The 25,527-nt window shown below is 54.1% G+C and overlaps 2 protein-coding genes and 1 long non-coding RNA gene across 6 annotated transcripts; 1 reads left to right on the top strand and 2 right to left on the bottom strand.

The window, feature by feature from the left end:
• Window positions 1-2: 2 nt before the first annotated feature.
• Window positions 3-16,613, top strand: PLD3 (phospholipase D family member 3). 4 transcript variants are annotated; one of them, XM_036896638.2, is made up of 12 exons: window positions 3-142; window positions 9,804-9,895; window positions 10,002-10,076; window positions 10,165-10,307; window positions 10,744-10,927; window positions 12,276-12,396; window positions 12,476-12,603; window positions 13,350-13,550; window positions 14,808-14,947; window positions 15,333-15,498; window positions 15,956-16,055; window positions 16,141-16,613. In XM_036896638.2, exons 2-12 carry the CDS (start codon window positions 9,869-9,871, stop codon window positions 16,326-16,328), a joined length of 1,473 nt encoding a protein of 490 aa, XP_036752533.2. In that variant the 5' UTR covers window positions 3-142; window positions 9,804-9,868; the 3' UTR covers window positions 16,329-16,613. The 4 variants fall into 4 exon arrangements, with proteins under 4 accessions (XP_036752533.2, XP_036752535.2, XP_036752534.2 ...); XM_036896640.2 differs by lacking the exon at window positions 3-142 and adding an exon at window positions 1,658-1,752; XM_036896639.2 differs by lacking the exon at window positions 3-142 and adding an exon at window positions 9,085-9,225.
• Window positions 1,410-8,961, bottom strand: LOC118918130 (uncharacterized). The gene is made up of 3 exons (XR_005026990.2): window positions 7,935-8,961; window positions 2,406-2,558; window positions 1,410-1,576 (listed from the first exon to the last, which is right to left on the bottom strand). It is a non-coding gene; the product is annotated as an uncharacterized LOC118918130 (long non-coding RNA).
• Window positions 16,614-17,313: 700 nt separating the features above from the next.
• Window positions 17,314-25,332, bottom strand: HIPK4 (homeodomain interacting protein kinase 4). Its single transcript, XM_036896599.2, has 4 exons — window positions 22,656-25,332; window positions 19,372-19,728; window positions 17,886-18,716; window positions 17,314-17,783 (listed from the first exon to the last, which is right to left on the bottom strand). The coding sequence occupies exons 1-4, from the start codon at window positions 23,550-23,552 to the stop codon at window positions 17,625-17,627; spliced, it is 2,244 nt and encodes a 747-aa protein (XP_036752494.2). The 5' UTR covers window positions 23,553-25,332; the 3' UTR covers window positions 17,314-17,624.
• Between the last annotated feature and the right edge of the window lie 195 nt (window positions 25,333-25,527).

Here is a 25,527-nt window from a genome sequence, read left to right as displayed (position 1 = left end):
AATGAGACAGGCACGTGCCTGGGCCCCGTCGGCCCGCAGTCCAGCCGGAGTGCGCCTGCGCGCGGTGGGGGTGGCCGGGCGAAGCTCCAGGCCAGAAGGTTTTCGCCAGGCTGGGTCCTGGCGTGGGAGACGTGGAGGGCAGGTATTGTGCGGTCTGGCGGCGCTGCGCCTCGGCGGCCCTCCTCGGGTTGTCTTTCCGTCTATAATGCATCTCTCCCCTTATGTCGTCCTCTGCCTCTTTAGGTCGCCATTCCTCTCCTTATGTCGCATCCCGCTTAATTCGTCACCATTCCCCTTCTGTCGCTGTCACCCTCCTTATGTCGCCAGCAACCCCCTTTAACTCTCGTTCCCTTCAAGCCCCCGTTGCCACTGTATGTTGCAGTCGCCTCCCTTTAAGTCGCCATTGCCGTCTTATGTCGCCTGCTCCCCTCTTTTGTTGCCCTTTCTCCTCTGTGAAATCCTCACTTCTCTTAAGCCATCATCAAACCCCGGTGTCACCTTTGTGTTCCTGTCACCGTCTCTTAAAATCGCGCTCACGCTCCCTTTATGTCATCCTCACCCCTTATGTCTCCGTTCCTCCCATGTCACCTTTGCTCACAGTCACAGTCCATGCCTCATGCCTCTAGTTTTCCCATAAGGAGCAGCCCTGCCTTACAATTGTTTTTCATCCCTCCATGTCGCTGTCATTTCACCGTGTCACCTCTCACATACTCGCCACCATACATGGTAATAGAGCGGGTTCTCCGGCAGTGCCAGAATCCCAGCTCCACCACTAATCACTTTACCACCTAATCACACCTTTGCAATCTCAGCTTCCTCATCTGTAAAATACACACAAGGACACCTAAGTGAGGGATGATGGTGAGGATTCTGCCAGTTTATTATGATATGTACAGTTTGACATGGCAATTTGAGCTAATATCATTAGTAACCATGTCACCTTCACTCATTCATCACCTTAGCCTCCTCATTGTCATTCTCCCCATCTCCGAGGCTATCCTCATCATTCCTGTGGCGTCATCACGCTCCCTGTATCATGACACCCTCTGCCACAGGAACCACCCTCCACCACCCCATGTCTCGATCTCCATGTCGTCCTCACCTCTGCCACATCACCACACATGCATCTGAGGGGGTGGTCCATCAGCCATCACAAACCTTGAGCATCTAAATACTTAATTCCTATTGCTTTACCTTGTTGAATTGATTGACCCATACACACACACACACACACCCTAAAAATGAGAGTATTTAGTCACTGCTGTGGTGGTTATGGAGGGCTTGACTGGAGGGGGACCATAGGGAGCTCAGACCCAGACCTCCCTTGACTTCTAGAATTGGGGGTGTAGAGAAATGAGGCAGATCCCACCACACCTCAGTCAAATCTCAGCCACCCTGATCCCCAGGTGAAGAGGTATCTTACTCACTCAGCTTGCCTTAGCGACAAGGCAGTGTAGGACCGTGGTTGGCGATGTGCACCTGGGGGCTGCAGCACCCTGGTTCCAGTCTTGGTTCTAGTACTTAAATAGCTGCATGTGGCAGGTGGCTTAACGTCCCTGTTCCTCAGTTGCTGCATCTGCATTATGGAGATGAAAACGTGAGTTATTCATTCAGCAAGTGTGTATTAAGCATGTTCTACATGCCCACCATTGTGGCACACTAGGCACTGGGGACACATCAGTGAACAAAACAGAGATTCCTGGCCTCGTGGAGTTTACATTCTAGCAGGGAAAAGAAACAGTAAGCAAGCAGGTAAGTAGATTATATAAGATGTGTTAGAAGAGGGATGGAGAATATACAATAAAGGTTGTAGTTTTAAATAAGTCTTAAATGTAGTTAAATAAGGTGGTCCGGGAAGGTTTTCTGAGAGGGTGACATTTGAACAAAAACTTGAGGGAGGGGAGAGAATTATGTAGTTTCCTGGGGGAAGAGCATTATAGGTAGAGGATACAGCAAATGCAAATGCCCTGGGGTTGGAGCATGCTTAGAGTATTTAAGGAACAGCCAGGATGCCAGTGAGAGAGCGGAGGGGTGGGGGATGGGGGCAGCTCATTGGGGGTCTTGTGGCTTTACTCTGAGTGAGGCAGGAGCCTTAAGAGTATTTGGAAGGCAGGAGGGACACAATCTGATGTGATGTGATGTGATGTGACACAAAGCAGCAGCAGCTTCAGAACTTCTACCAAGGATGGACTGACAAGAGCAGCCCAGTTGGAGGGAGAGCCAGTCTCTCCCTAAAGATGCACTCACATATCCTTTATAATTGGAGAAAGCTGCGCCTCTCAGACTGTGGGAGGTGGGGTGGGGGGTTATTGGTAGAGCTTTTGAGAGGCCAAAGCTGCCTCTAGGTTCAGCTGCTGTTGGGGAGGGAGGAGGAAGGGCAGTTGGGGGGGTGGGCAACTACATACCTACAGACGATGAACAGCAGGAAAGGCAGCTGTCTACACCTGGCCCCTGAGGCAGCTGGAAGTCAAATCCTGGCCCCACAGTTTCCTGGCTGTTCCTTTGTGCCAGTGACTTAACCTGTCTGGGTCTTCTGTTCCCTTACCTGTTAAGTGGGGCTGAAAAAGGACAGTTGTGGGAATTCAGTACCTAAAGTGCCTAGTCAATAATCATGAGGAACCCTCCCCTCTCGCTCTAGATCCTGCCCTTCTAAGTAAGGTTCAGTCCTCTTGCAGGGTGGGGAGGAACAGACATTCTGCCTTATTTTGTGTTCATGAATTGGTGTGACAGTGTAGTGTCCTGGAACAGAACTGAGCTCTGGGTTCAAATTCCTGGCCCACACACCAGTGCTGTGCAACCAGGCCAACATCTCCCTGAGCCCTGCCACCTCAACTGAAAGTCAGGGATGAGTGCCTCTTTGCCCCAGACGTGTGCTGGTGTTCGTTTGGAACTGAGACAGCCACTTCCAGTTGCGATGCCACCATCGCCCTCCCCGGCTTTATTTATATCCAAGGCATATACCATATGTTTCATTCATTTACCTATTGTCTCACTGCTCCCAAAAGAATGTCTTCTTTACCAGGGATTTGTTTTTTTCCCTGTTTTGTGCTGTATCTCAGTTTCTGGACAGGGCTTATTAGCAAGTAGTCACTGAATAAATACGAGATAAATAAACTGGCCACTGAGCACCTACTATGTGCTGTCCTTGTGCTGGGTGGTACTGGGGGGCCGCCAGCTGTTCCCTCCTGGGTTTCACAGTCAGTGGGAGAAACAGACCCATCACCAGGCAGACAGCCAAGAGGGGTCAGGGCTGAGCTGGGGGAAATACAGGCAGAGGGATCAGGGCTGCTATGGAGAAGCCCAGGGGATTGTTGGAACCCAAAGGGGTGCCTGAACCAGCTGGGAGGTCACAAAGGGCTTCCTGGAGGAGGTGTTACACACGTCGTTAGGAATGAACAACCTGAAGAGGAGAGAAAGGTGTGCTGGGTGGGAGGAGCAACTGTGGGAAGTTTTGGTGGTGAAAGTGTGGTTTCAGTTCAAGGAACTGAAAGATAATTAAATATGGCTAGGGCATTCAGGTTGGTGAGAGAGTACACCAACAAGGTTGTTAGGGGAAGATTGTGTGGGGCTCTAGAAGCCCCAGTGAGGAGCTGAGACTTTGTCCTGAGAACACAGGTGCCATGGAGAGGTTTTGAGCAGGGGAGGGACAAGTCAGACTCAGATGGATTCGGAATTGGAAGGATTGATTGGAGTCATCAAGGCCACGGAGGGGAGAGATGAGGCGTGGGTGGGAGAGACCCTCAGAAGGCCAAGTAGACACATTGTAGAGGGCCTAGAATGAGGCCCAGGGTTCTGGGGAATCGGGGGCCTTTCTGGGGAGGTGGCACACCGGCTGAGACGTGATGGATAGGTAGGGCAGCTGTCCTTGAAAAGGGGACCCAGCGGAGGAGCAGGTTTAGGAGAGATGATAAGGACATTTGGGTGCATGGTAGGTGTGAGGGGTTTGGGGACACCTGGAGGAGGTGTCTAGGAGGGCCATGGCACTTCCAGAGCTGGAGTTCAGGGAAGAAGTAGGAGCTGGAGACAGCTCTGGAGTCAGGAGAACTGTAAAGCTGTAATGGTGAGGAGGGTCTGCAGGGGCCTGTCTATGGAGGGTCCCAAAGGATTTGGCAAGACGTTTGCCCTTTGTGGCAAAGGGGGGGGCCACAGAGGGATTTTGAGCAGGAATGGGACAGCTTAGATTTTTAAGTTCCAATTCAGAAGTATTCACCATTCATGATTTTTTTTTCTTTTTTTTTACCTATTTAATTGTTTTTCAGACCAAGCATCTTCTCTCCCTTGAAGGGCACTTTCTAGGGATCCTTTGAAATAAAAGTTCTATTGCTAAAAACAAAACAAACAAGTTGACAAAACCAGTGCTCTGTTCTGTTTTCTGTAGTTGACTGCAGACGATTGTTCAATCCAAAAGGGTGCTCAATCAAGTGAAAACTGGCTCCTTTAAACACGAGAACTTTTCTGTTTTGAGCCACATGGAAGAGCCACAGGTTTGTAAATGTTGCCTGTGGTGTGACCTGGCCAGTGTTTCAAGTGTGCTTCAGCAGCTGATGGCCCCACACCTCCTTTGCACTCTCAGATGGCTTGAATTGACCTTGAATTTTACTCTCAGGCTAAAATGCTGTTCTCTGTGTCAATCCTATCTGCTCTGGGCTTAGAACAAGCTGGTTATCATTGTGTATTAAAAAAGAGTCAGTAGATCTAGAAAGACAGGTAAAAAAGTCTTTTCTCAAAGGTTTCCTTTCTAGTCCATTTCTTCGGTTTTCAACAAACATTTTTTGAGTGGTTATAGTGTGTGGGCTCTGGGGAGTAGAGGAATAAATCAGACACCAAATTTCAAGGGACACATAAAGTTTATCTGCAATAAAAGTGTATACAGAGTACTAGGAGACACACAGATCTCACCAGCCAGCTTGTGTGGGGTATGTGTGCTACCTTCCTGCCGTGGATGGTTTCATGGACTACCCAGCGAATGTGAGGTTGGTATATTCATCTTCCCATTGTTCTGAGAATGAATGTGGGGCTCAGAGAAGGGAGCCCCTCTTCCTAGTAAGGCACAGAGCTGAGATCTGAACCCAGGGCTGTGGGACTCTAAGACCCACACCCACAAAGCATTCAGAGATCTCCAGCTACAGCCCCCAGTCAGATTGAAGATGATCCCTCCTTTTATAGATGAGGCCACCAGGGCTCAGAGAAGTAAAGCCCCAAGCCTGAGGTCACCCAGTAAGAAAGTGGCAGAGGTGGGATTTGAACCCTGGACTCTCCAATCCAGAGCACTCCAATGGAGGAGGGATCAAATCTTCCATGCGATCCTCACCCAGGGTGGGGTGTTCAGGGAGCTGTGACTGCAACACATCTCAAAGCCCAGTGGGTTTTGCTTCCTCCTTTTTCACCTGCTGTGGTGTCATGTCCCCCAGGGCAGGCAGGGCACAAGGCAATGAGACGGGGACATTCTGTGGACTGGGAGAGGGCACACTTGCTGGTGGAGGTACATCCCACTTCAGTGAGGAAGCAGAGCCTACAAGCCCGTCTGGGCTTTAAACTGGAGCCCCGTGAGGGTTCTAGGTTCCTGGGGACGCAGGAACTGAGCCGAGCTGAGGTCAGTGCCAGCGCCCACCAGCCTGGCTCTGCCCTTGCCTACCTTCAGTTCCCCCTTGCCCTGCCCTCCCTGCCGGGGAAATGGGGATGGGAGTGCTGGATACTAGTCCAGCTGAGGCTACAGCCCTTTTCTTGAGACTGGGATGTGGGGGAAGGGGCACCTGTGGGGGAAGGCTAGGAGCCTGATCCTCATAATGTAATTTCCAAAGAAGTCCTATGTGCGTTTTAAAAAATGAAATAGTAAAGGCCAACAATGAAAAGCAACCATCTTGCCTGGGGCCAGGGTAGGAATACCTTTCCCTTTCATTTGGCTGTTAAGGAGTCTTGACACAGTCACATTTATTGAGATCATCCTGTATGCCCATTCTGTGTACTTGATATGTATGAATTCCTTTAGTTTGAAGGAGTTACTTGGAAAGATTTTAGACATCTTAAATTTTATATGTTCAAAACACACACATTTTTATTTGTTTACAGCCTTTTCCCCAAACTTGTTTCTCCTCTATTGGCACCTCCATCCTTGCAGTTGCTCAGGATGGAAAACTTTCTTTACCTGAAGTCCACGTGCAGTCCATTAAAAACTCCTTTCTTTACTTGAAGTCCACATGCAGTGCATTAAAAATCGCATTGGCTCTACCTTCAGGTTATACCCAGACTCTCTACTCTTTGCCCCTTGGCTGCCCCCACCCTAGTCCTGTCCACCTTACTTCCTCCCTGGGTTCCCTGCTCCCAACCCCATACCCTCTAGCCCTGCTCTCGTCTGTCCCCCCACATAGCCAAAGGGAGCCTGTAAATTCCTGTATTGGTTCTCCAGGGCTGCTGTAACAAATCACCACAAACCAAGTGGCTTAGACAACAGAAATTTATTCTTGCAAAGCTCTGGAGGACAGAAGTCCAAAACTAAGGTGTTAGCAGGACCATGCTCCCTCCAAAACTAGAGGACATTCCATTCCAGGCCACGCCCAGATTTTGACGACCTCAGGCATACCTGGGTTTGCAGCCACATCAGGCCATTCACTGCCTCACTGGTCACATGGTCTTTTTGTCTTTACTGTCTCATTCAGAGACACTTATCACTGGATTTAGAGCCAGATAATCCAGGATCTCATCCCCAAATCCTTAATTTAATTACATCTGTGATGACCCTTTTCCCAAATACGGTCACATTTACAAGTTCGTGGGGTTATGCCCACATTGGACTTACCTTTTTTGAGGCCACCATCAAACCCACCAAATACCAAAGACAGATCATGTCCGTCTTATGCCGGGAACCTACGGTGGCCCCATCCTTCTCTTCACAGTCCAGGCAGCCCTGCATGATCTGGCTCTGTCACCTCTGACTCATCCTCTCCCTCTCCCCACCACCCGCCACTACAGACATACTGGCCTCTGCTCTATCATGTCTAATTCAGGCCCACTCCTGCCTCAGGGCCTTTGTACTGGCCATTCCCTCTGCTTGGAATCCTCTTCCCTAAGAAGTCCACATATCGCCTTCCCTCCCCTCCTTGATGTTTTTTTTTTTTATCATATCCCTTTCTCATGGGCCTTCCCTGACCTTCTTACTCAAAATTAGAATTCCAATCCCATCCTTTCCCTGTCCCTCTTCCCTGATTGTCTAGTAGCACTTATTACCTTCTAACATAATCTTCCTTATTTTTGTCTGCCTTCTGTCAACTCTTGATTTGTTCACAGTGGTATCCCCTAGTGCCTAAAACAATATTTGGTGCACACATAAATATATGTTTAGTTAATGAACGGCCTTATGAAAAATAGGTGCTGTTACCATGCCTACTTCACAGATGGGGAAACTAAGGCACCAACATATTGCCACTTGTCAAGATCAGACAGTCATGTAAGTGCTGAGGCTCATGAAATCATACATCTGGCTTTGGAACCCACGGTGTGAACTGCCTCTCCAGTATAATCCAGTCTAAACCACCCCCCCAGTACCAGTTTTCTTTTTAAATACTTTAGGTGCATTGCTTGACAGAAATACAACAAATTAAAATTAAATCCATCATTACAGACATGTAGTCACTGTACAATTTGAAAGCCAAAGGTCACTAACAATTTGAATGAACGCCATGGATATTCTATTTTTGGTTTATTAGTGGCCATCCCGGTTCCATGGCCTCACCGTGTGCTGTGCCATGCCTTACGTCTCCACTTTTGGTTCATTTTATATTCCCTAAGTTTCACATCACCTGCTGTTACAACCCCATATTCTTAAAGCATTTCTCACCAAGGCTTTCACAAATTCAATAAAAGCAAGAAGTATTTCCTGCCCCACATCTCCCCTACCCCACCCCACAAACCTGCCATCAGTCACCTCTAAGACTTACCTTCTGCTGCTTCTGCTGTCCTCTGGAGTTCCAAATAACCTTGGCCTGTTGCTGTTCCTTGCTGGGTCCATTTGTCTCCCAGCAGTGAGAAGACGGAATCTAGTGGTGCTCTGCCCTTGCCAATCTGGGATCAGACATTCGCAGGAAGGAGTTTCCAAACTATCCTTTCAGATCTAGGCTCGGTCTTGCGGTGAAAGGAGAACCCAGCTCCCACCTGGAATTTTCCTTTCCTTCCCCCGTTCTTTTTTACAATCACAGTAATGCGTGCACGTGCTTTTCTTTTTTTGAAAGTGACCAAACTTGGAACGCAACACGTGTTCGCTTTATAATTGTTTCGTAACCAGCACAGAGATGTGTTCTCTGCATTTACGTGTCACGATTTTAGAAAGTAAAATAGGTTTACAATAGAAAGCAATCCTGACCCGCCCCCAAATCCCACTCTTAAGGCAACCACTTCTGACGCTGTTGCTTCTCTCAGTAATAATCCTTTCCTGCATTTATCTGTTGACTCCCAGCCAGGATGAGGAAGGGGGGTCCTGCCTCTCTTTCACTGAAAGAGGTGGGCGGGTAGGGGTTCTCCAATTTGTTTCCAGCTGTGGTGTTAAATCCTGCTTGGGAGATAGGAGCTGGGAGCTGGGAACCTTGCTTACCCCTCCAGCCCCAGAACCTGGATTTCAGAGACTAAGAAAATGTTTAAATCTTATCAAAATACCATTTGGCTTTTTTCTTTAAATCAAACACTGTAGTCCGAACACACTCCCAACAGAAAACCTACTGTATCCATATCCCACTGGCTCTTCCCCTCCCATAGCGTGGGCTGTATCTTCTGATTTTATCGCTACATCTAGAAATCATTTTATTCAACCTTGATCTCTCCATTTTATTTTGTCTTGTAATCATCGATTTTATTTATGTATTTATTTTTGACTAGATAATACACGCCCAAGGTACAAAAATTCACAAGGTTTGTAGATGAGAAAAGATGTGGGGTTCCTTTTTCCCTTTACCTGCGCCCTTCCTACCCCACACTGGGGCTCTGGGGTGGAGTGTGGCAAAGCCCATCCCTCAGCCATGTACTGTCTCCACCCGGGCCAGGTTGGCCAGACCGCATCTAGGGGACGCGGCCCCCCTCTTCGCTGCGGTGTGCCAGGGCCGGCGGGCCAAGTGCGCAGACTCCCCGCTGCAGTGGGCGGTGCCTACTAGGGCCCCGCCCCCTCCATTCTCCCGCTCCGGCTCAGCCTGTTGGGGCAGAAGCTGGGGCCCCGCGGAGGTAGCAGCTGCCGCCTGCCGAGTAAGACCGAGGCCCCCTCAGGGGAGGATGGAAGAGGAGGGCTAGGGGGATGGAGTGAAGGCTGGCGGGGAGGCCACAATAGTCGGGGCTCCAGGGCTGACCTGTCTGATGGGTAGGTACCTGACGGTGAGGGCAGAGGAACCCCCTGGAAAATGCTCCCTTGGGAGTCCTAGCGCTGGGAAAAGCCAGGCAGAAAGCTCTGGGGCTCGGCTGGCCCCATCCGGAGCTGTCTTTTTTAATGTCTAGAGCTCAGAGAAGGGAAGGTGCTCATGGGGAGCGCTAATATGGGAGCATCAGTGTAGGCACTAATGAGGGGCAGGGTGGGCGCTAAAGGATGGTGGGGTGACCACAGAGTGAGGGGAAGAAACAGAGGCATTGGACCTTGAAGGATTTCGAAATCCCTACTGACCAGCAGCCAGCTTCCTCCTTTTGGAGTGTCAGGCACTGTGCCAGTGGCTCCCATGATCTCAGGCAAGGAGTCCCAGGGGATCCTGTGAGCCCTAGAACTGATCTGCCTTCTGTGATGTCCCCCAAAAGCCCAGAACATCCCACACAGTGCCAGCTTTTGTTCCCTGCAGTTTGGCGACCCTGACACACCCACTCTCCCACCTGGACTCTGCGTATCTCCTGGCTGCCTGGCAAGATGAAGCCTAAACTGATGTACCAAGAGGTAGGTGGACGGAGGGTCCAGAGGGGAGGGGCTGGCTGGGTGGAATGGAGGGTGGGGCCCCACTGAGCTGCCCTGTCACCCCACACACACCATCCCCATGCCCTAGTTGAAGGTGCCTGTTGAGGAGCCTGCCAATGAGCTGCCCATGAATGAGATTGAAGCGTGGAAGGCTGCAGAAAAGGTAGGAGCTCACCGCCACCCTCACTGTGTCTCAGTAACGGGCCTGGCCACCCCCCTTTGGCTGGCTGATTGCCTCTTCGATCCCACAGAAAGCCCGTTGGGTCCTGCTGGTCCTCATCCTGGCGGTTGTGGGCTTTGGTGCCCTGATGACTCAGCTGTTTCTATGGGAATATGGCGACTTGCATCTCTTTGGGCCCAACCAGCGCCCAGCCCCCTGCTATGACCCCTGCGAGTAAGTTGGGGGGGAGCCTTGAATGATCGGGGGAGAGGGCCTGCACTCAGCCACACCCAGTGCCGGTGACAGAGTGAGGTGATCACAGAATCCCCAGTATACCCGCAGAGGATCTTCCCTCCATGCCCACTCCCTTCCCCCACACTGTTTCCATGGCAGCCACAGCATCATCTTCTCTCCAAGTCTGTGAACAGACAGGCTCACACAGACATACACAGCATCTTCCATACACGTCTACAAACAGACACACATGTATCCTACACACAACCTTTCTTCCACACCTCCAGACAGATGCACAGACATACACAGTATCCATGAGTTCAGACACACACAGATACACACGGTCTTGCATCCTCCATGGTCAGACAGGTGAGCACTCACATGCCAGCCTGTTGTCTCTGGCTCCCAAAGGCTGATACCACCCCCCTCCTTCCAGAGTAGTGCTGGTAGAGAGCATTCCTGAGGGCCTGGACTACCCCAATACCTCCGTGGGCAACCCCTCCACCAGCCAGGCCTGGCTTGGCCTGCTTGCCGGTGCTCACAGCAGCCTGGACATCGCCTCCTTCTACTGGACCCTCACCAACAATGACACCCACACTCAGGAGTCCTCTGCCCAGCAGGTACCTGGCACCCTGGGCCCTGGCTGGCAGCAGGGGTGGTGGGAGACGTGGGGTGGATAAAGGGGGGTCCCCTGCAGCCTGGGAGCAGGTGCTCATGTCTCACACAGCAGAACTGACGCAGGTGTTTGGAAGCAACTGTTTTCACATGGTCCTCTGGGCTGGGGGTGTTTGTCACGGTCATCTGGAAGCCTCTGAATGTCAGGGTATGGGTTTGGTTACAAGGGATTATGCCAGCAGATGTCACTCACCCATAGGCTGCCCCAACCCTGTCACAAAATATGGAAGAATGGAGTAATAGCCCAGCCCCAAGCCAGGCTGCCACTTCCCAGCTGTGTGACCTTGCGCAAGTCACCTCACCTCTCAGGCTTTGGTTTCCTCATGTGTAGAATGGGGCCAATATATGGCACCCATCTCATGAGCATGAAACGGGGGCTGATCCATGCAAAACATGACACAGAGTCAGCCCATTATAAATGTTTGCTGTTAGGTCCTTGTTAAGGTCTATAAACTTAAAAAACAAAACTTCAGTATTTGAAAAGGAACAGCCTTGGTGGATACCCCTTTCACTGAAAAAAACAATGAATTTGTCCTTTTTTTCCCCTTCCCTGCTGCCTCCTTTTGTCAGATATGGGCTTAAAATGTATTAGAATTGGGCTCCTCAAGCATTGCCTGAAAAAATAATTACAAAGGTTCACACTGATATGAGCTCCCACTCCCTGCTGGCTCCCACCAGAGTAGTGCAAAGCACAAAGCACAGACATAGGAGACAGAAACGGTCTGGATTCAAGTGCTGCTTCACCACTGGGTCCTCTGGTGCTCAGTGTCCTCATCTGCACCTCGGGGTTCGTTCTCAGACCTGCCTCATCGGTGAGAGGGCTGAGAATTCAGTGGTTCAAGTGTGAAGGGCTTAGATGGGCCAACTCAGGACTCACTGACTCACAGTAGGGAATTGCTGGCTGTCATTATTACTGTTACTGGCATCATCAAGCCTCACCCATACCTTCCCAGACCCCTAGCCTGTGCCATACCCCCAACATCCTATAATGTGCCTGGAGACCCATGCAGAGGCAGACACTGATACTTACAAGATGGGATTTTGGGAAGGTCCCTGGAAGGGTAGGAGTGACAGGGAGGCCCTGATGGGGCTTAGAGCAGCAGGCTGGTTATTAAAAGAGTTAAAGTTTTAATACTTTAACTTGTCAAGCTCTCCCTAGGCGTGCTGGCTAATGCAAAGTTTGCTTACTCCTGATCACATCTCAAAACCCAGTCTCAAAATAGCTCCATGGGGGTGTGCATAGGGTTGGTGAGCTTGTGGCCCAGCCCCTCAGAGGCTTTCCCCTCCCCCCAGGGCGAGGAAGTCCTCCGGCAGCTGCAGACCCTGGCACCTCAAGGTGTGAAGGTCCGCATCACCGTGAGCAAGCCCAACGGGCCCCAGCCACAGGCAGACCTGCAGGCCCTGCTGCAAAGTGGTGAGCTGGGGAGAGCTGGGGTCCGGCTGGGCCTGGGGCTGCCCAAACTGGCCCTGACCACCACCCTTGTCGATTACAGGTGCCCAGGTCCGCATGGTGGACATGCAAAAGCTGACCCATGGTGTCCTGCACACCAAGTTCTGGGTGGTGGACCAGACCCACTTCTACATTGGCAGTGCCAACATGGACTGGCGCTCGCTGACCCAGGTCTGCCTGCACCCTGACCAACTGCCCTTCCATGCTGTTCTCTGTCCCACAGGGCACTCAGCCTCCAACTGCACCCCTCTATTCCCAGAGTCCTCTCTATCCAGTCTCTGCAATGGCTTCCTCCCCACCTCCTACCAGCCTCCCTAAATACTCCTAAATCCAGCCCAGCTCTGCTCATGGTAGCCTAGGGTTCCCTCTGATCCCTAATGGCAGCTGCCAGCTCCACTACAGGGAATTCAAGGCCCTGTCCACCCATTTGGCCTTCATTGTTAATTCCGAGTGCATGCCCTAAGCCCAACCCCATTCTCGGTGACACTGGGAACATGGCAGTAGCAGGTGGGCCTCTTGGAACTTCCAGTCCAGGGCAGAGACAGGCTAGTCACCAGGCAGTGTCCACCCAGGGGGTTAAGGCTGCAAGGGGGAAAGAGCAGAGGGGGTCAGGGCCAAGATGGGGGACCCAACCTGGGCTGTCAGGTTTTCTAAAGAAAGTGACAACTGATGAGACCTGAAGGATCTGCAGGAGTTATAGCAAGGCAGGAAACAAGGTACAGCCCATCACAGCACAGCAGCTATGGCAGGGCTCAGAGGGAACTGAGGGGCAGAGGGAGGAGACAGAGACAAGGAGAGGAGACAAGGGGCAAGGAGGCAGAAGGGGGGCCAGAGGGCAGGGAGTGGGGGGCTGGAGATGTCCATGCCATCTGTGGCACCAGGCCCCTACCCCTGGGCTCAGCACTGCCCTCCCACAGGTCAAGGAGCTCGGTGTGGTCATGTACAACTGCAGCTGCCTAGCTCGAGACCTGACCAAGATCTTCGAGGCCTACTGGTACCTCGGCCAGGCAGGCAGCTCCATCCCGTCAACCTGGCCTCGGCCCTACGACACCCGCTACAATCAAGAGACACCAATGGAGATCTGCCTCAATGGAACCCCTGCTCTGGCCTATCTGGCAGTGAGTCTGAGGGAAGAGGGTCCTGTCACACGCTGGCCACATGCTACCACTCAGAGCCTCCATCTATCCCTGCCCAGTGACTGGCGGGGACGGGGGGCCTGACCACTAGCCCTCACTCCTGCTCACTCTGCTTAGTCAGCAGCCCGAGCTCTGTCCCAATTTCTTCAGGCCTCAGTTTCCTCTAGAAAGTGGGTCTCATAATATTTACAACCTCTTAGTGCTGGTGGGGAGGCACGGCTTGGTTCAGGCCTGTTGAGCCCCTGCTGTAGCTCCATGCTGTCCAGTATAGCCACACAAGGCTCTTTCCATTTAAGTATATTAAAACTAAATACAGTTAAATATTCATTTCTTCAGTTGCACCAGCCATACTTCAGGTGCTCAGTAGCCACATGGAGCAAATGGCTGCCACAGTAAACAGTGCAGATGTAGAACATTTCCATCATTGCAGAAAGTTCTGTTGGCCAGTGCCAGCTATTGCCCCTGGCAGATACTGAGCACTCTAGACAAGGCGCTGCTGTCTCTAGCTGTTGATATTCTCACTAGTTGGGGTGGCCAACCTGGGTCCTTTGAAGTCCCCCCGAGCAAGTCACCTGGCCAAACCCAGAGTCAGTGGGGAGGGCTGCACAAAGGCGTGGATACAGGAACACATGATGCACTGAGGTCCTTTGCCCCAGTGGTCTCCCATAACCACTTCTCCATTTCAGAGCTTGCGTTTGCTCTTCTCTCATAAGGATGGAGGAAACTGGGTAAAGGGCCTGACGAGGCACAGGCACATGAGACGTGCCATCAGAGTGGGCTGTGAGCACAGGTCCTCAAACCTTAGCATGCATCAGAAGCACTGGGAGGGCTTGCTAAAACCCAGATTCCTGGGTCCCAGCCCAGCACCCTGACTCTGCCCTGTGCAGTGATGCCCGAGAATTTGCAGTTCTCACAAATTCCAGGTGCTGCTGGACTGATGACCTTAATGTGACAAGCCCCTGCATTAGAGCATGAATTCTGGAACCAGACAGCTTACATTAAAATCTTGGCTCCATTTATCAGCTGTGTGACCTTATGCAAGTCACTTACCCTCTCTGAGCTTCAGTTTCCTCACCTGCGAAATGGACACGGTGATTATCCCTCTCCCTCCTGGAGACTGAGGATTGAGTGAGACCCACAGGACCAGGCTTTGGTGATCTGTCCATACATGGGGTCTACTGTGTTGCACCCCTGACAGGGCACCTATCAGACGTGTCTTGACTGTCCCATTGCCCTCAGAGTGCGCCCCCACCACTGTGTCCAAGTGGCCGCACCCCAGACCTGAAAGCCCTGCTCAACGTGGTAGACAATGCCCGGAACTTCATCTACATCGCAGTTATGAACTACCTGCCCACCATGGAGTTCTCCCACCCACGCAGGTACTGCTGGGCATGTGGACAGGGCCTGGGCCGTGGAGCCCAGTGGGAGAGGGCACGGGAGAGGGAGTGATGGGGCTAAAGCAAGAGGACAGATGGAAGCGGCAGGGGAGACAGGGAGAGGGGGCACTCGAGACACAGGAAAGGGGACAGAAAAAGATGAGGATACTGGGGATGAGGGTCAGGGATGGGAGGCTGGAGGCGCGAGGGATATGGGATGTGGGGTTTCTGGAGTTAGGAAGCAGGGAGCATGAGCTAAAACAGGATGAGGGCCTTGGGGTCAAGGGGCTCTCGGAAGTTGAAGCAGGGCCCCGGCCCGGCTCTCTAAAGCTGATGGTGAGGCCTGTGGATAAAACCGCCCTCCAGATCTTGCATCCTCCTCCCCAAGGTTCTGGCCTGCCATTGACGATGGGCTGCGGCGGGCTGCCTACGAGCGGGGAGTCAAGGTGCGTCTGCTGATCAGCTGCTGGGGGCACTCTGAGCCATCCATGCGGGCCTTCCTGCTCTCCCTGGCTGCCCTGCGTGACAACCACACCCACTCGGACATCCAGGTGGTAAGCACCTGCCCCCGTGTGGAGCAGTACTGAGGACACAGCCTTAGGAGAGCTCGCCTGCCATCTGACAGGCACGACCCAGAGTGGGGATGGGGAGACCACACTGGAGACCCCATGGCTCAGGGCCAGGATGGGAAGCGGACACAGGCAGCGGTCAAGGCCAGGGTAGGGGATGGCTAGAGCGAGCCCCTGTCCCAGCTGGAGGGGTCAAGGAAGACTTTCTGTGAGAAGGGACATTGATAGATAAGGGCCATTCCAGAGAGAACGGGTTGCAATGAGGTGGTTGGGTCCTCTTTTTCAGCCAGTGTTTACTGACACCCACTCTGCCAGGCTTTGTTCTGGCCCCGAGGGTTCCACAGGAAGCACCAAGTCCTGTTCCCCTCTCCACCCAATACTCTGGGGCTCCTCCATCCCCAGCCTCCATCTCATGCCCTCCCCATTTTTCCTTCCCCCTCAGAAACTCTTTGTGGTCCCTGCGGACGAGACCCAGGCCCGAATCCCATATGCCCGCGTCAACCACAATAAGTACATGGTGACTGAACGTGCCACCTACATTGGTGAGTGTCCCCAGCACCACTGGGGAGACAGAAGGTGGGTCTAGGCACTGCCATAGACCCTGACTCTCTGCCCCCCACCCTGTAGGAACCTCCAACTGGTCCGGCAGCTACTTCACAGAGACGGCGGGCACCTCGCTGCTGGTGGCACAGAACGGGCGGGGCGGCCTGCGGAGCCAGCTGGAGGCTGTTTTCCTGAGGGACTGGGACTCCCCTTACAGCCATGACCTTGACACCTCAGCCGAGAGCGTGGGCAATGCCTGTCGCCTGCTCTGAGGCCTGCGAGGCCCGCGTGGACCCAGATTTCCTGGGTCCTGGTCCCCACCCCCACCCCTCCGCTTCTGCCCACCCCACTGTGGCTTCACAGGCTCTCCCCTGCTCTCCAGCTCTACCTCCCCCCCCGCGGGCCTGATGCTGTGGCCCTGGGACCCAGCTGAGCTGGGGGAGGGATCAGCCCCTGAAGGAGTAGGGGTGCATGCTGGGCCCGGCCCCTTGGCCCACCCCCCCTTCCAGGGCACAGAGGGCCCGAAGTTATAACAAGAAGTAAATAACTTGTCTGTATAGCCTGTGCCTGACTGAGTAGTGTGAGGTGGGGTGTCAGGGTAGGGGACAGCTGGCATGGGCCTCTGGTGGAGACATCTTAGGGTATGCTGAGCCCTCAGAGTGCAACCAGAGTGGTTTGGCCTATAGCAAACCCTCAGCATGTAATGCATGTGAGCCAGTGGGTGCCGAGCTTGCAGCGTGTGACTGTGTGGGCTGGCATGAACTGAGCCCTAATGTAGCCAGCATGGAATAGCACGTGCTATGCACTCAGTGTGTCCCCAGCCAGATAAGCACGCACTGAACCATCAGCATATCCCAAGGGAAGACTCACATTGGAACGCTAGAGCACACGCCAAGCATGGAATCACCCCTGCCCAGTGCATTTACACTTAGCATGGCCTGAGCATGGATGAGTGCATAACATGTGGTAAGGACAGGTCAACATAATAAGACCTTGGCATTTGGCAAGCTCAGATTGACACCTGCTGAATGCTGAGAATGTTCTGAGTGTGGATTCTCGCATGCCAAGCACTTAGTGTATCTAAGGATGGGTCAGTGTGCCAAGCACACCTTGTCCTCAGTGTAATGGCAGCCCAGCCTCCAGCCTGAGCCAATGGCCAACTGGGTGCAGCATCAGAGAGCAGGGTCCTGGGTGCCAGCCTGAACCCCACCTCAGTAACAATCCATGCCTCAAGCAGGGAGAACAGGTAGGCAGGGCTGCCGGACAGTCTTTATTGAAATGGGCGGAAGCAGCAAGGGTGGAAGGTGTGCTCAGGGCCAGCGGGGAGCAGCCATCCCCCTTCCTGTGTCCCTTTGGCTGAGGAGGCCATGGGCCAGACCCCAAGGCCCTCCTGTGTTTATGGCGGTGGGGAGGTGCAGGCATGGGCAGGGGGAGTGGAGAATTTCTGAATAATTATCTGTAAGAATAATTTGTGGGTTCAGAGGATGGCTCTGAAGAGGGGATGCCATCCCAGCTGGCTCAGCCTGCAGTGATGGGCTGGGGTGGGGTCACCAGTGCCCACCAACATGCTATAGAAAGCTGGTGGCCTGGGGTGGGCCATGCGGAAGGGTATGGCAGGGCTGGAGCCCCTGGGCCTGTGGCCCCCTGATGCCCTCCAAGATCCAGTCCGGCTCACTCAGCCATTCCCCAGGACAGCTGCTGTGGTTGAAGAGCTTAGGGCCTGGCCCCTGTGGGGGAGAAGAGAAGGCTATCAGCCAAGAAGCCCCCAGCGCTGGGAACCAGCAGCCTGCCATTCATGGACCCTCCCTGGTCCCAGCTGAACCTTATACCTCAGCATCCATGGTCATATCCTTGACGTCCAGCCCATCCCTGTCCTGCTGTGGGGTGGTGGGCAGCTCGGCAGAGGCCCCATGGTGCTTGCCTTCTGCCCAGCTGCTGCCCTGGCAGGGCCCGTCGTCTTCAGGGGAGGCCTGGCTCAGCCGGATGAGGTTGCTGAAGTTGGAGTCAGACTTGGAGCTTGCACGTGGCTTGCGGGCCTTGTGGCAGCCACCCAGGCGCCTGCCATAAAAGGCCATTATGGGCTCAGGGCCTGTGTCAGGCCCCTGGCACGCAGCAGCAGCTGCCTTGAGCGGGGCCAGCATGTTGGGGACGTCAGTGCAGGTCTCTCCCCATGGCCTGCAGCTCGCCTCCTCCAGACTCAGGCCATCCAGCTGATCAATGGCCCTTTCCATGCTCAGGACCTTCTCGTGGAAGAAAGGCACACTGCCCATGCCTGTGGCCTTCTCCTCCTCAGCCAGACAGTAGTAGGGGGGCCCTTCATCGGCAGCGGCCACAACAGGCATGGGTGGCTTGCCCTCCACCTGCAGTGAGAGGTGGCAGCCACGCAGCGAGAGCTGGTAGTAGTGGGTGGTCTTGTGGGCACTGCGCAGCTGCTGCATGGACACGAAGGGGTGGCACAGGGCTGCGCTGGGGCTGATGCGCTCGTGGGACTCCCAGGTCAGCATGCGCTTGATCAGCTCCACCATGCTCTTGAGGTCGGCGTGCTCTGCCAGTGCCTCGCGGTCTGGGAAGGAGAGCCGAGTGGCTACCCTGCCACTGTTCACTGTCTCAATCTGGTCCAGTGACTTGAGCATGTACTTGCGGCGCTCCAGTGGGGGCACCTGGTGGGACACAGTGGACACAGGGTGGACAGGGCCTCGTGGCAGCCTCAGGCCCCAGGCACTCCTGCAGTGGGGCCCACAGCTTCCAGTCTGTCCTCCAGCCTGGCCCAGAGCTCTCCTGTTGCTATGACGTCCCCACATCTGAACGCTGACTTCCTGTCCTGCCCATGATCTGACTTGGAGCTCTCTTGCTGCTGGAAGGGACATTCCTGCTTCCTGACATCAGACCCCTCTAGTCTAAATACAGAGCCCTTCCTATGTTCCTACTGCTGCAGGAAAGATACCTACTGCTCTTTGGTCATCCCATCATCTAACCCAGCGCTATCACTGACTCAAATTTTCACACCTCACCCCAGACCCCACATTTTCTCTGTGGTCTAACCCAGATTCCTCAAGCTGCATGAGTTTGCCTGACTGCAGATCCAGTCTGGCAAAGAAGCTGCCCTAACCTTCCTGTCACACTTGTGGGATCACCCAGATAGATCTCTCTTGATACAGGAGCCCCTACATCTGACCCCAAACTTCCAGTCCCACTTCTGGTCTCACCCACATGTTTCTTGCTGTCACAACCCCTACAGCCAACCTCAAGCTTCCAGTCCTCTCTAGGATTTTTTTTTCTTGATGCAGCAGCCCTCACCCCACCTGCCCTTCCTACCTTGGTCTCGGCCAGGTAGTCGGCTGAGGACTTGAGCTGCCAGGGGTTCGTGGCATCAGGGTAGGGATTGCACTTGAAAAAGTGGAGGGCCTTGGGGGCGTTATGCAGCAGGTGAGGCTTCGGCAGGCCCTGCGTCTCACAGATGTAGCGCACCTGGTCATACTCGCTGTTGCCTGGGTAGAGGGGCCAGCCCAGGTGCAGCTCAGCCATGATGCAGCCCAGGGACCACACATCTATCTTCTCACAGAAGGGCAGCCCCAGAAGAATCTCGGGGGCCCGGTAGAAACGCGACTGGATGTATGGCTCCTTCACATGGCGCACCTCACTGAAGATGCTGGCTGAGCCGAAGTCAATCACCTGTGTCGGGGAGGGAGGCATGTGGGCAGGGCAAGGGGCAGGGACAGCCAATCTGGGCTCTTGCCCGTGTCTTTCTGCACCTGCCATCTGACTGTCACTGAGTCTTTATCTTGTTTCTGTCCAGGTCGGTCTCCACCAGCCTCTGTCTGTCTCTGTCTCTCTCCATGAGAACATAGGCCTTCGGGGATTGGGGTCCTGATCTCTTGCTCACCCTACACCTTGTCCACTAGCAAATCTTGTTGGCTCCACCTTCTGAATGGATCAGAATGTGCTCACTCTGCATACCGTCCGTGGCCCCCAGCCTGGTCCTGTCCATCATCTCAGCCTAGACCAACACAGGGGCCTCCAGGCTGGCCTCCCTGCCCCTCCCCTCTGCCCTGGCCACTCCCCGCAGAGCTCCCGGGAACGCCTGAGGCAGGCCATGCCCCTCCGCTGCTCAGAGCCCTCCTGTGGCTTTATCACATCCAGTGAGAAAAACCCTTAGGTCCTTAGGGAGGCCTTGAGGCCCTGGCACTCTGCCCCCTGGCCTCCCCGCCCTCAGCTCGTCCCATATACTCCCAACTCACCCTGCTCCAGCCCTGTGGGCCTCTCACGGTCCTTGAACAAGCACACCCCTTCCCAACTCAGGACCTTGCATTGGCTGTTCCTCTGCCTGGAATGCTCTTCGCCTGGAGGTCCACACAGGCCCTCTCTCACCATCTCAGGTCTTTACTCAAATGTCACCTCAGTGAGGTTCCCCCCAACCCAACTATCCTCTCGAAAATGACCTCCCCCACTTTTTCTAACCCACTTCCTAGCTTTTCTCCAAAGCTCTCAATACCATTCCACATATTACATATTTTACCTTTTTACCAAGTTGTTTCTCTACCGAACTAGGATGTCAGTCCCTTGAGGGCAGGGATTTTGTCTGTTCATTGCTGAATCCCTAGGTGCTTAGAATAGTGCCTGGCACTATTCTAGTGTGAATGAAAGAATGAATGGGCTTTATATCCCTGTCCTTCTCTTTCTGTCTTGTTTGTGTCTTCCCCTTCTTCTTTCTTTGCTGCCTCATTGCTTATCTGTATCTCTCATCTCTCTCCATCTCCATCTCTGTGTCGCCCACTAGAAAGACATCTCCCTGCAGCCCAGGTCCTCCTCCATCTTCATCAGACCCTGTTAACACCATACCCTGGCCCTTGGCACATGACAGGTGCTTGACAAATGCCTGTTGAACTAACACTGTGAGTGGCTCAAGTCTGTGTCTCCTTCTGCCTCTGGGAGGAGCTGTCATTTTCACTCTGAATCTCTGATGCTCTGTCTTGATCCCTACCTTGAGTTCCCTGAGTTTCTCTGCTTTTCATTCAGCCATCCCTCACCTTCTATTTGCAGAAGGCAGTATGACAAAATGCTTATGAATCTGGACTCTGAATGCAGATGTCCAAGACCTGAATCTCAGAGAGCCTGGGCGACTCTGGGCATCATTCATTCATTCACCCCACAGACCTGGCAGAGGCACCAACACTAGCCAGGTGTTATGAGTCTGTCCTGTCTCCTGCTGTGTTTGTAGGAGTCTCTCCTTCCTTGGGTCTCTGGATTTCCATCTCTCAGGGCAGAATGATCTGTCTTTTCCCATCTCTGTATCTCTCTGTGTCTCTGACATTCATTTAGCACTGACTTCACAACAGCACTGTGCTGGGAGATGTTGAGGACACAGTGGTGACCAAAGCTGCCCTGGCTCTGCCCTCATGGTGCTCCTGGTTCAGACCCACCACAGGACAGCCACAAAACCAGCAGCAGACAGAGGGGTCAGGGTGGGGCGGGGGTCACAGGCAGAAGGGTCAAGGTGGGGGCACAGGCAGAGGGGGTCACGGCCAGGATGGGGGAACCCCGATGCCTGTGGCAGTGCAAAGGAGGTGCCTCTGTGTGCCCAACGCAGGGTCAGGCCCAGAGCAGGCACTCAGTAAATGTTTGTCAATGAGCAAACTCATGATGAGGAATGGTGCCACCATCTTTACAGCTGCTCAGCCCAACAGGCCTCCATTCCTGTCCAGGGCCTCTCTTACACTTCACATAAGATCTGTCAGCAGCTCCAAAACCTACCCAGCATCTACCCACGACCCCTCCTCCCATAACCCTGACCCCAGTCCCCTCCTCCATGTCTCCCCATGGACCAGTATGGTCACCCCTCACAGCCTGTTCCCCTCGTGCAGCCAGAGGGGCCCTGTGAACACCCAAGTCAGAGAACATCCCTCCTCTGCTCAGGAGCCTCTCATGGCTCCAACTTACACAGAACAAAACCAAAGTCCTCTGCTGTGGGCCACAGGCCCTGCAGGGCGCTGCCCTGTCACCTCCCTGATCCCAGTTCCTGTCTTCACACCTCAGTCATTCTGCTTCAGCCACACTGGCCTCCTCAGGGCTCGTCATACACATATGCTTGGCTCACTTCTACCACAGGGCCTTTGCACTGGCTGCTGCTTCTACCCACTTTGCCCCCAAATGTCTACATGGCTTCCTCCCTCCTCCAGGACTTTTCTCAGATGTAACCTTCTCAGTGAAGCCTCCCTGACCACCTCATCTACAGTTTTACTCACTCACCACCACCCCCATCAGCACCCCACATCCTCCTCCTCCTGACTTGATCTTTTCTCCTTCTCACTCACATACCACATTGTACTCATTTATTTTGGTGACTCTGGGTTCCCCGCTAGAAAGGCAGCCTCACAAGGACAGGACTGGATCAGAGGAGCTGAGCTACAAATTGAATAAGGATGTCCATGGGATGGACAGGACGTCAGAAGTGGGAAGGGAAGATGGGAAGGATTCCAGGGCCAGGAGCTGGGCAGAGGCATCATAGACAGTGGAGGGGAGCCCTCAGGGCCAGGACAGTTAGGGCTGAGGGAAGCTGGGGAAGGCAGGAACAAGGGACATCCCAGGGCAGCCCCACTCACCTTGACCCTGAAGGGGCAGCGGGTCTGGTCTACCAGCATGATGTTCTCAGGTTTGAGATCAGCGTGGATGATTGCCAGTTCCTTGAACCGGGTCAGGGCTCTGAGCACCTGCAGGGTGACCGTGCGGATGTGACGGGCAGGGAGGGGTGCAAAGTTGTTCTCCTTCTGGAATTCAAAAAGGTTTTGCTCCAGCAGCTCGAAGACCAGGTAGAACCTGAGAGCGTCATGGAAGAACTCAAGGAAGCGGACGACATGGGCCTCCTCGGGATCCAGGCCCCTCATGCAGTGCAGCAGCTTCAGCTCATTCTTGATGATACGGTTGCGGTAGGCGTCATTCTTGAGGATCTTGATGGCCACCATCTCGCCCGTGCTTCGCCGCCAGCCCTTGGCCACCTCCCCGAAGGTGCCCTTGCCCAGCACTTCAATGACGTCGTAGCAGTCAGTCTCCGACTGGATGGTGGCCATGGTGTCCCTGCCACCAGACACTGTCCTGCGGCCACCCCCACCCCACAGGCTCTGCCTCCAAGGCCTCCTGCCCCACTGCCGGCCCTGAGAACCCCCAGTACAGGAAAGGGGAAAGAGAACCGCACTTGTGCCTGCCTCCCTGACACCCTCAGCCCCCTGAGCTACAAGATGAGTCTGCCAGGGGCTGTGTCTCTCCCCTAAAGCCCTCCTGGCTTGGGACCAGGGGCCCCAGGCCTCCTGAAATGGTTTCCAGCGTTGCTGAGTGGCTTGGTTCTGTTGTTGGAGACCTGAGCCCCCGGCTGGAATGGGGGGTGAGGTGGCAGGTTGAGGCCCCTCCCCCACCCAGGGGTGGGGCCCTGGAGAGGCTGGACAGGTAAAGGGGCAATTGAGAGGGGTCTGATCCTGGACTCCAGGCACAGGGGAATGGGACATTCCTAACCAGAGAGGAATAGCAAGGTTCCTGAGCTAGATGTGTGTGTGTGTGTGTGTGTGTGTGTCTGTGTTCAGAAAACACCTGCCATGGGGGAGGCGTGGCTGAGGCAGTGCCAAGTTATCAAAGGTTTTGAATGCCAGGCTAAGGAGTTTGAATTCATTCTGAGGGCACTGGGGAGCCACCGAAGGGTTTTGAGCAAGGGAGGGCACAGACCGACTTGAATGACAGACAGCTACTGTGTGAAGAAGGGTGGGTTGGAGAGAGCAAGAGTGGAGGCCCTGAGCCTGGAGCAGGGCCCAGGTGGGAAAGGTTGGGGTGCTGGACAGGAGGCTGGCAGATGTACTCAGGAGGCCAGGAGGCCAGGCTGTGGGACTGACTGGTTTGAGGGAAATGAGAGAGACCATTCAGGACAAGGCCCAGGACCCTGGCCTGGGTAATGATGGCAGGGTCCTTGAGACGGAGGAATGGATAAGGAGCACTTTCAGGGAGAGGATGCTGAGGTCAGACTTGGGAATTAGACACTGCAACATTTAAACATGTATTGAGCACTTTAGAAGCCTTAGCTAATCCTTACAACGTGCGGCTTAATAGCTGCCTTTTTATGGAAGAGAAAATCAAGGCACAGAGAAGTTTAAAAATTGCCTAAGTTCGCCCACCTGGGTGCCAGAGACAGTCTGCATCTAGAGCCACCAGCTCACACACCCTCCTAATGCCCAGGAGATGTCGGGGGGGGGCACACAGAGGCCACCGGATCCCTATGTGGGACAACTTGAGGGCAACACAGCCCAAAGAGGATGTGTGGGTGGATGAGGGCCCGGGAGGAGTCCTGAGGGCCCAAGGGGCATGAGGAGAGAGAGGAGGGGTGGGGAAGGGAGAAGACGGTGTTCAGCAAGGAGGGAGAAGCCCGGAGAAGTCAGCATAAAGGAGACAGAGGAAGTCCTCTGCATGACCACGGAGGTCAGCCATGGTGGGAGGAAGACCTACATGTGAGGGGCTTGAGCAAGGGGCATGCCCCTCGGGTGTAGATAGCTCCTGCTGGGTGTGGAGGGGACGAAGAGGAAGTACATCGACAGGGTAGTGACTCAAGAGGGGCCAGCTTGAAAAGACAAAGTGCTGGAATGAGGGGTCTGTGACAGCTCAAGGGAGTGACCCTTCACCCTCTAGGATGGGACAGCAGAGATGCAGAGAGTGGAAGGGCAGATAGAGGGGCACGAGGAGATCTGGGACCGGACAGTGTGTCTTCTTAGTCCAGTCTGGGGCATCAGAGAGAGACATGGAGGAGTCTGGCGGCCCTGGAGAGGGGGGCAGGAGGACCTAGACAGGTCCCTGGGGGCCAAGATCCAGCCCCAGTAAGGGCTGAGGACCCTAGGACCTAGTCGTGATAGACAGCCAGGCATGTCTGGGTGGAGACTCTGAAACCATGAGGCTGGAGAGAGGACCGGGAGGGGCCTTCCTGGGTGTGGCCAGGGTGGACTAAGGTGGACTAGGCAGTTAAACCAGCTAGACAGGAAAGGGACAGCAAGGATGGGGAGGTGCTGGGTGGCGGGCAGGTGACCAGCAGGGGGCAGGTGGGTAGCAATCATTCTGCCCTCCTAGGGCCCCAGGCCAGGAGTCCCCAGCAGAGCGGTCCTGCAGCTGTGCTCTGATGGGGAACCTGCCGGAGGCCTGTTCAGAGTCCATTGGGGATTTTGAAGGGCTAGGGCCTTCTCCCTACACCCCCTGCCCTGGGGCTACCCCAAGGCCTTCCTGACTCTCCTCAGACCAGAGGAGGCCCATGTTTCAGGCATTCAGCCTCCCCTCAAGCCAAGCTCAAGTCCCCCTCCTTCCTCCTCCGGGACTCCTTTCTCTGCATCCTCTCCTGCCTCTACATCCCTGTGGACACCCCCCAACACACACACACAGAAGGACACAAGGGTACCTACCTCTGGATTATTTTATTCACATGGCTTGGCAAGATACAGACACTACTGCCAA

Source organism: Manis pentadactyla, chromosome 15 (genome assembly GCF_030020395.1).
Source record: "Manis pentadactyla isolate mManPen7 chromosome 15, mManPen7.hap1, whole genome shotgun sequence".
Lineage (NCBI taxonomy): Eukaryota > Metazoa > Chordata > Mammalia > Pholidota > Manidae > Manis > Manis pentadactyla.
This window is presented reverse-complemented; position numbering and strand designations above follow the sequence as displayed.

What these genes read in the sequence shown, in the direction of transcription:
- PLD3 (XM_036896638.2), top strand. Translation starts at nt 9,869, where the DNA reads ATGAAGCCTAAACTGATGTACCAAGAG. An exon ending in CTAAACTGATGTACCAAGAG is followed by an intron (nt 9,896 to 10,001) that starts GTAGGTGGACGG and finishes CCCATGCCCTAG; the next exon opens with TTGAAGGTGCCTGTTGAGGA. An exon ending in CCCACTCGGACATCCAGGTG is followed by an intron (nt 15,499 to 15,955) that starts GTAAGCACCTGC and finishes CTTCCCCCTCAG; the next exon opens with AAACTCTTTGTGGTCCCTGC.
- HIPK4 (XM_036896599.2), bottom strand. Translation starts at nt 23,552, where the DNA reads ATGTCCCATTCCCCTGTGCCTGGAGTCCAGGATCAGACCCCTCTCAAT. An exon ending in ACTACCTGGCCGAGACCAAG is followed by an intron (nt 18,717 to 19,371) that starts GTAGGAAGGGCA and finishes GTGTCCCACCAG; the next exon opens with GTGCCCCCACTGGAGCGCCG. An exon ending in ATATGACCATGGATGCTGAG is followed by an intron (nt 17,784 to 17,885) that starts GTATAAGGTTCA and finishes TCTCCCCCACAG; the next exon opens with GGGCCAGGCCCTAAGCTCTT.